The sequence below is a fragment of the Triticum aestivum genome, chromosome 1D, assembly GCF_018294505.1.
Source record: "Triticum aestivum cultivar Chinese Spring chromosome 1D, IWGSC CS RefSeq v2.1, whole genome shotgun sequence".
Lineage (NCBI taxonomy): Eukaryota > Viridiplantae > Streptophyta > Magnoliopsida > Poales > Poaceae > Triticum > Triticum aestivum.
In genome coordinates this window covers 285,585,208-285,594,402 of record NC_057796.1, presented here as the reverse complement: position 1 = coordinate 285,594,402, position 9,195 = coordinate 285,585,208, and the positions used below count along the sequence as shown (strand labels likewise).

At 50.0% G+C, this 9,195-nt stretch overlaps 1 protein-coding gene across 1 annotated transcript; it reads left to right on the top strand.

The window, feature by feature from the left end:
• Positions 1–222: 222 nt before the first annotated feature.
• On the top strand, positions 223–3,972 carry LOC123168467 (uncharacterized). Its single transcript, XM_044586355.1, has 3 exons — positions 223–330; positions 2,165–2,379; positions 2,915–3,972. Exons 2-3 carry the CDS (start codon positions 2,209–2,211, stop codon positions 3,734–3,736), a joined length of 993 nt encoding a protein of 330 aa, XP_044442290.1. The 5' UTR covers positions 223–330; positions 2,165–2,208; the 3' UTR covers positions 3,737–3,972.
• Positions 3,973–9,195: the final 5,223 nt, after the last annotated feature.

Genomic DNA, 9,195 nt, shown 5'->3' with positions numbered 1-9,195 from the left:
GTTGAACTCCTCCAGTCTCTTGCCATTGAACATTACTGAAAATTTTACCGAAGAGACACTAGTCTTGTAGTAGTATGTACTACTTTTTTTTAGTAGTATGTACTACTAGTTTGGGGAATTATCCGTCCGCGTGCCTGTTGGGCCAGACGAGCTGGGCTTGCAAGCCCGCCTGAGCGATATACAAATAGGAGGCCTGAGCTATATACACATAGGAGGCCTTCTCCCAACACCTGCGTCAATCCAATCCAATCGCTCCCGACGGGTGGCAATCGGATCCTCACCGCCGTCCTTAACCCTCCGCGGCGTCGGCGCAATCGGATCCTCACCCCGGTACTTTTCTCCTTCCTCCACAAGATGCCGAGCCTGGCCGAGAGGACGGAGAATCTGAATGTTGTTTGGGACCCTCTGAAGGTTCATAGTGGGATCAAGGGATTAACAAACCAGCCGAAGTTGTCCGGGGATAAGTTTAAACTAGCTGCCGAGGGCGTCCCTCTCAAGTGTATGATCTGCGAATGCACTATAATGGATCCCGTTTATTCGGGCAAGATGTGCGAGGAATGCACGATAATGCATGAGAAGCAGCCCACGTTCCTTGAACTGCTGCGCAGCACGGATAAGAGCAAGCTGGATGACATGCACAAGAAAAAAGTTAAGGAGCTCATGGTCTACGATCCCAAGAGGCACTCTAATGTTTTCACCCGCTTCTGCGGCTTCCACCTGGCCAACTTCGACCTTGATGAGAAGTGTGAGTATCCGAAGACTGTAGTTCGCCGAAAAAGGGTTTCCCCCCGCTTTGTATACAAAGCAACCAACCGAACCATACAGAGATAGGTGCTGGGGCGGAAGCAGCACAGTCGCGCCCAAAAGAAACGACAGATAAAGAGCAAAAGAAACAAATGCTGACAACGGCGGATCAACAAAAACGAAGAAGCCTCGCGAACGCTGCGCCCACCGGGATCTTCCACTAGGCTCCAAGACTCCGAAGCGCCGGCACCTATCAACACCTCCAAGAAGGATTGCGACGATGACGACTCTGCTGCCAAGGGTTTCCCCCGGTACACGCCGAGGCGAGAGGAAGGTAGCCCCCGACGCCCTCCCGGAAGGTCAGGTGGCACCCACAGGCGCCACCGCGCCGGTGTCAGCCACGCCGACAGGGGCTTCCTCCTATCCTAACCCGCACCTCGGGCGCTCCGGATCCAGCCACCAAACCAACCACCACCATGCGCCAACGTGGTCATGAGGCCCCCACGCCGTCTCACCACGGCACAACGAAGTGAGGACAGCGCGGCAAAGAATCAGAGCCGGGACTAGGGCATCAGCACCGTCGGCACACGGGAGGGCCCCACCTCCTCCGTCAGCGACGGTAGCCGTCCGGACGCAATAGCAGGAGCACACCAGGCCCGTGGGCCCACAGGCCTGGCCGAGCCCTCGTGGGCCCGTAAAGCTCCCGCCGACGCCCCATATCCGAGCCGCTCCTCCTCCTCACCGCGCCCCAGACAACGAGGCCACGCCAGGGGCCGGCCCGCTAGGACCCAGATGGGGCCCGCCGGGCCTAGATCTGGGCCGGGGGCGCGACGTCGGCCACCCCGCACCACCACGCCGCCCCGCCGCCAAGGAGCAGCGCCGCCACCACGTCCGCCGCCGGCCACCCCGCCGGGTCACCGGACCGCTGCCCAACCGAGCGACACCGCCGCCGCCCCCCTGCCCCGGGCCAGGAGGACGCGCGCGCGGGGAGAGGAGATCCTGCCACCGCCGGCACCCCCCGGGCCGGAGCCGGGGGCGCCCGCCGGCGACGGCAGGGAAGAGGAAGAGGAGGCGAAGCCGAGAGGAGAGGCGCGGGGGCCGTCCCGGCCGCCTCCCAGGGAGGCGACGCGAGGGCGGAAGGAGGGACGGGGAAGGGAGGGCGGGGGAGGGGGGACGGATCCGGGCCGCGCGCCGGCGAGGGCGGCCGGATCCCGCCGGAGACGGGCAGGGGAGGTGGCGGCGGCGAGGGTTTCGGGGGTGGGAGCGGGTTGCGGGAGCAGGTCGCGGCTCCTAGAGGAAGACTGTAGTTCTGTATTCACAAGTCACAACCATTAACTTCCTTTTAGGTTTGGCTATTGATCAGAAGCATTCATCCTCTTGTTTGTTCTGATTTGTATCTCTGCTCTTTTTTAATTTACAGCAAATGCAAAACTTGGGCCATCATATGATCCTGGTGTACCTAAAATGGCAGATTCATCCATCAATGTTATTTCCTTGAGGATTGTTAAAACCGGCCCTGATTACACATACCCGGTCGAGGTTTTTGGCAGAGTTATTGTTAGGGATGAGGTTGACTACAAATGTGTCCTTCTGTTCGATCGTGAAAAGAACAATGCCCAATTCATCAATTCGGAGGTATATATTTGTCCCTTCCTTAATACTACTATTTGCTTAATCGATTCAATGTTTATTATAGTAATAAAATCCAGATGATGTAGTTATCCACCCCACTGTAAAACCACCATCTTAACCTTTTCAATTGGAACATTATATTGTTTGCAGCTTGTTATCATATCCAACCCATTGTTTCATCTTCTTGTCAGAAACAATATTCTTTTCATCAATTCTGCTGCATTCTATATTATGTGAGATTTCTCCATTGAGGTCTTGTTACTTGTTTAATCTCTTTCTGTGTAAAGGTGGGTTTTGGGTTTTGATTAATCAGGAAATGTCTTAATGTTGACATGTTTTAATCATGGAATGTGTCATGTCTTGCTCATTTGACCATACAACTCACAAATGTGCAGAACCATTGGTAGGAACGGTAGTGCAGTTTTGAAATGGTTTGAATTTATTGACTAGCATGGTTTTCATCTCCAACTGTAGATAAGCTTGCACAACTATCTGGGGAGTCATGTTTTGTCTAATTATTTTTGTGAAACCTATGCAGGAGGATATGTTAGCTCTCACAGGTCCATGCCGAGCATTGGTTACTGATGACTTGCTATTTTTTGAGTTCGATTTGAAGATCAAGGGCAAGGGTGAGCATGATTCTGAAGTACAGTTTAGCAAAGGTGTAATACTGTACCATCTCGACCAGTATCACAAGCGCTTCACCCGCCAGCTACCTAGCTTCCAGAGTACAGTGAAATTGGTATTGCAACATGTGGCAAACCCAGTGGCAGCTAGTGTTCAAGTCTATGTTCTGGATAAACAGCCCGGTGTCGACTTCAATGGTAAAATAACAGTTGGGACTACTGGAAATTATAGACAACACATGATTGTTTATGATAGCAGTCTTCCCAGCAGTCACTTGATCAGACAAGATGGCTCCCTTGTGTTAAATCGTAATCTGCTAGCTGTCCAGGAGCCTTCAGAAGACACTGCGTTCAAGGACGACGAACAAATGGTGGTCTATGTTTGTTTTCTTGATGCAGGTTGTGAGATTGAGGATGAGGATTATGCTGAGCCTGTGTTTGAGGATGCGGATTATATTAGGGCTGGAGGTGACGAGGAAATCAGTGAAGAGGATAGTGAAGGGGAAACTGAAGAAGACGAGGATGGGTCTGTGGACCCTAAGAATCTTGTCACTCTCAGATATCCTCTGCGCGAGACTGTCTGTGAATTCGGTTCCTGCAAACTCAAAGTGAAGGTCAAATGGACTGCCATCCTTGATGCGCCTCCGCATGGTGAATACGTCACAAGATTTGGTGTCCTTCCAGATGGTTACAAGTCACCTAATTATCGTCGGGGTTCGTTCTTCGATCGATAGTGACTGTATTATCTTGGTTGCTATGCTTATTCTATTGGAAGAATACTAATGTAATATTGGAGGGCATCTGCGTAACTATGTCGTGCTCTTCACGTTGGGAACACCTAATTATCGTTGGGAACACTAATTGTGCTCTTTTGGGTTACTTAGCAGCGGATGTATTTTTCCTGCATATATATCAGAGTACACACTGAAGAAGTACTAGAATCTTGTGCAGTGATCTAAGTAAGGAAATCCCAAGCGTGTTTAAGTTCGGAGCTTTTACTAGCTGCCATGGGTCAATTCTATTTTATTTTCCGTGCAAATACGATGGTGAGAAACTGGCTGAGAACGTAGAGCATCTCCACTCGCCCCCCTCTCCCCCTCCCCTTAGGGATGGCAATGGATACCCATTACCCGCGTACCCTGTGGGTAAAAACCCTATTAGGGTAAGGGTATGGGACAAAAAATTACCCATGGATACTTAAATGGGGAAATATCATACCCATCGGGTAGAGAGGGCACGGGTATGGAATCGTATAACCCATGCCCGCGTACCCATGTACCCATCTAAAATGTTGACAGGTGGGTTTCCGTTAATATCCCAATGTATTCATTTTCCTCCTAATCATGCTAGGTAAAAACTCTAATATGTATTCAAATTATCTCTATAATTTATCATGATTTCGTGAACTTAAAGTGTATGCATATGTGTTGTTATTTATGATTATGTGTTGTTGTTTAACATTTTTATATGTCACTTCATAGGCAAATACTTTTGTTTATGAGAATATGTTGTTGTTACAATATGTTGTTGTACATTGTTGTTTAAGATGTGTTGCTATTAATAATTTATGATTATATGTTGCTTTTTACAACTATTTTCTACTCAATTGATGTGTTCTAAACGCGGGTACTTTTACCTGCGGGTACCCATAAACCCTGTCGGGTGACGGGTATGGGAAAAAATTGTACCCTTGACGGGTATGGGTATGTGTGATGGGTAAACTCACGGCGGACGGGTAAAGATATGGGGTAACTCCACCCGTACCCATACCCTGCGGGTGCCATCCCTACCTCCCCTCCCGCGACAGGCCCCTAGGTCACTTTTTTATCGCCGGCGCTAAAAAAAAACATGTCGCGCCCTCAGGAGGCCAAATTTTGCCGGTTAGGACCGAAATTGGCACCAATGGACCCAGGCCGAATCCAACATCGGAGGCGCCGAGCTAAAGTAAAAACGTGCCAAACCTTCCCGCGCCGGATTCCCACCCCGTGGGCCCGCCGAGTCAGCGGCTGCATCGTCGTCCTCAGCGCCCGCCTCGGCTCTCATGCGAATCAATGCGAAGGCTGCCGCCGGTCAGCCTTCCATTGATCATGGGTGGCACAGTCAAGGCGCGCCGCCGCGCATCCCGTGCCCTTCCCGCCACGCGTCCACACTACTGCCGCCCCCTTGCCGCTATAAAAACTGCCCACCGTCGCCGCTGGCCGCACACCCGTCTCCCACAACTCTCTCGCCGCCAACCACCTTCTTCCCCCTCGGCGCCCTTTGCTCTCTCCCCCTCCTTCCCAGATGGCCGAGCGTTTCCCCGACGACGGAGCGGTGGCCAACGACTTCGTCCGCCGCCATCTGCACGAGTGGGAGGCCCGTCTCCATTACGAGGCTAACTACCCGGCGCCACCCGACATTCGCAGGCCGGGCTCGTGGAGGCTCAACGCTGGCGGCGTCCCCGTGCCCCTTGTCGCCCTCCGACGCTGAACGCCGCGCCGAGATCGCGCGGATCCGGGTGTTGGGGAACGTAGCAGAAATTCAAAATTTTCTACGCATCACCAAGATCAATCTATGGAGTAATCTACCAACGAGGTGAAGGGGAGTGTATCTACATACCCTTGTAGATCGCGATGCGGAAGCGTTGCAAGCACGCGGATGAAGGAGTCGTACTCGTAGCGATTCAGATCACGATTGATTCCGATCTAAGCGCCGAACCACGGCGCCTCCGCGTTCAACACACGTGCAGCCCGGTGACGTCTCCCACGCCTTGATCCAGCAAGGAGAGAGGGAGAGGTTGGGGAAGACTCCGTCCAGCAGCAGCACGACGACGTGGTGGTGGTGGAGGACCGTGGCACTCCAGCAGGGCTTCGCCAAGCACTGCGAGAGACGAGGAGGGAGAGGGGTAGGGCTGCGCCAAGAGAGAGGAAGTCTCGTGCCTTTGGCAGCCCCAAAACCCCCACTATATATAGGGGAGGGGGAGGGGCTGAGCCCCCATCTAGGGTTTCCCCCCCAAGGGGTGCGGCCAGCCCTAGATCCATCTAGGGGGCGGCCAAGGGGGGAGAGAGGGGGGGCGCACCACTAGGTGGGCCTTAGGCCCATCTGAGCCTAGGGTTTCCCCCTTCCCCCCTTTCCTGCGCCCTGGGCCCCTTGTGGGAGGCGCACCAGCCCACCTAGGGGCTGGTCCCTTCCCACACTTGGCCCATGCAGCCCTCTGGGGCCGGTGGCCCCACCTGGTGGACCCCCGGGACCCTCCCGGTGGTCCCGGTACGTTACCGATAGCACCCGAAACTTTTCCGGTGACCAAAACAGGACTTCCCATATATAAATCTTTACCTCCGGACCATTCCGGAACTCCTCGTGACGTCCGGGATCTCATCCGGGACTCCGAACAACATTCGGTAACCACGTATATCTATTCCCTATAATCCTAGCGTCATCGAACCTTAAGTGTGTAGACCCTACGGGTTCGGGAACCATGCAGACATGACCGAGACGTTCTCCGGTCAATAACCAACAGCGGGATCTGCATACCCATGTTGGCTCCCACATGTTCCACGATGATCTCATCGGATGAACCACGATGTCGGGGATTCAATCAATCCCGTATACAATTCCCTTTGTCAATCGCTATGTTACTTGCCCGAGATTCGATCGTCGGTATCCCGATACCTTGTTCAATCTCGTTACCGGCAAGTCTCTTTACTCGTTCCGTAACACATCATCCCGTGATCAACTCCTTGGTCACATTGTGCACATTATGATGATGTCCTACCGAGTGGGCCCAGAGATACCTCTCCGTTTACACGGAGTGACAAATCCCAGTCTCGATTCGTGCCAACCCAACAGACACTTTCGGAGATACCTGTAGTGCACCTTTATAGCCACCCAGTTACGTTGTGACGTTTGGTACACCCAAAGCATTCCTACGGTATCCGGGAGTTGCACAATCTCATGGTCTAAGGAAATGATACTTGACATTAGAAAAGCTCTTAGCAACGAACTACACGATCTTGTGCTAGGCTTAGGATTGGGTCTTGTCCATCACATCATTCTCCTAATGATGTGATCCCGTTATCAACGACATCCAATGTCCATGGTCAGGAAACCGTAACCATCTATTGATCAACGAGCTAGTCAACTAGAGGCTTACTAGGGACATGGTGTTGTCTATGTATCCACACATGTATCTGAGTTTCCTATCAATACAATTTTAGCATGGATAATAAACGATTATCATGAACAAGGAAATATAATAATAACCAATTTATTATTGCCTCTAGGGCATATTTCCAACAGTCTCCCACTTGCACTAGAGTCAATAATCTAGTTCACATCACCATGTGATTAACACTCACAGGTCACATCACCATGTGACCAACATCCAAAGAGTTTACTAGAGTCAACAATCTAGTTCACATCACTATGTGATTAACACTCAATGAGTTCTGGTTTGATCATGTTATGCTTGTGAGAGAGGTTATTAGTCAACGGGTCTGAACCTTTCAGATCCGTGTGTGCTTTACGAATATCTATGTCATCTTGTGGATGCTACCACGCGCTACTTGGAGCCATTTCAAATAACTGCTCTACTATACGAATCCGGTTTACTACTCAGAGTCATCCGGATTAGTGTCAAAGTTCGCATCGACGTAACCCTTTACGACGAACTCCTTTTCACCTCCATAATCGAGAAAATTCCTTAGTCCACTAGATACTAAGGATAAGTTCGACCGCTGTCATGTGATCCATTCCCGGATCACTATTGTACCCCTTGACCAACTCATGGCAAGGCACACTTCATGTGCGGTACACAGCATAGCATACTGTAGAGCCTACGTCTAAAGCATAGGGGACGACCTTCGTCCTTTCTCTCTCTTCTGCTGTGGTCAGGTCTTGAGTCTTACTCAATACTCACACCTTGTAACACAGCCAAGAACTCCTTCTTTTCTGATCTATTTTGAACTCTTTCAAAATCATGTCAAGGTGTGCGTTCTTTGAAAGTATCATCAGGCGTCTTGATCTATCTCTATAGATCTTGATGCCCAACATGTAAGTAGCTTTATCCAGGTCTTCCTTTGAAAAACTCCTTTCAAACAACCCTTTATGCTTTCCAGAAATTTTACATAATTTCGGATCAACAATATGTCATTCACATATACTTATCAGAAATGTTGTAGCGCTCCCACTCACTTTATTGTAAATACAAGTTTCTAACAACTTTGTATAAACCCAAAAACTTTGATCACTCCAACAAAGCGTATATTCTGATTCCGAGATGCTTGCTCTAGTCCATGGAAGGATCGCTGGAGCTAGCATACCTTTTAGCATCCTTAGGATCGACAAAACCTTTCTGATTGTATCACATACAACCTTTCCTTACGAAAACTGGTAAGGAAACTTGTTTCGACATCCATCTGCCAGATTTCATAAATGCAGCTAATGCTAACATGATTCCGACGGACTTAAGCATCGCTACGGATGAGAAAATCTTATCGTAGTCAACTCCTTGAACTTGTGAAAATACTCTTTGCCACAAGTCGAGCTTCATAGACGGTAACCTTACCGTCCATGTCCGTCTTCTTCTTAAAGATCCATTTATCTCAATGGCTTGCCGATCATCGGGCAAGTTCACCAAAGTCCATGCTTTGTTCTGATACATGGATCCTATCTCAGATTTCATGGCTTCTAACCATTTGTCGGAATATGGGCCCACCATCGCTTCTCCATAGCTCGTAGGTTCAGTATTGTCTAACAACATGATATCTAAGACAGGATTACCGTACCACTCAGGAGTAGTACATATCCTTGTCGACCTACGAGGTTTGGTAGTGACTTGATCCGAAGTTTCATGATCACTATCATAAGCTTCCACTTCAATTGGTGTAGGTGCCACAGGAACAACTTCCTGTGCCCTGCTACACACTAGTTGAAGTGACGGTTCAATAACCTTATCAAGTCTCCACCATCCTCCCACTCAATTCTTTCGAGAGAAACTTTTCCTCGAGAAAGGACTCGTTTCTAGAAGCAATTACTTTTGCTTCCAGATCTGAAATAGGAGGTATACCCAACTGTTTTGGGTTTCTATGAAGATGCATTTATCCGCTTTGGGTTCGAGCTTATCAGCCTGAAACTTTTTCACATAAGCATCGCAGCCCCAAACTTTTAAGAAACGACAACTTAGGTTTCTCTAAACGGTGTCGTCTCAACGGAA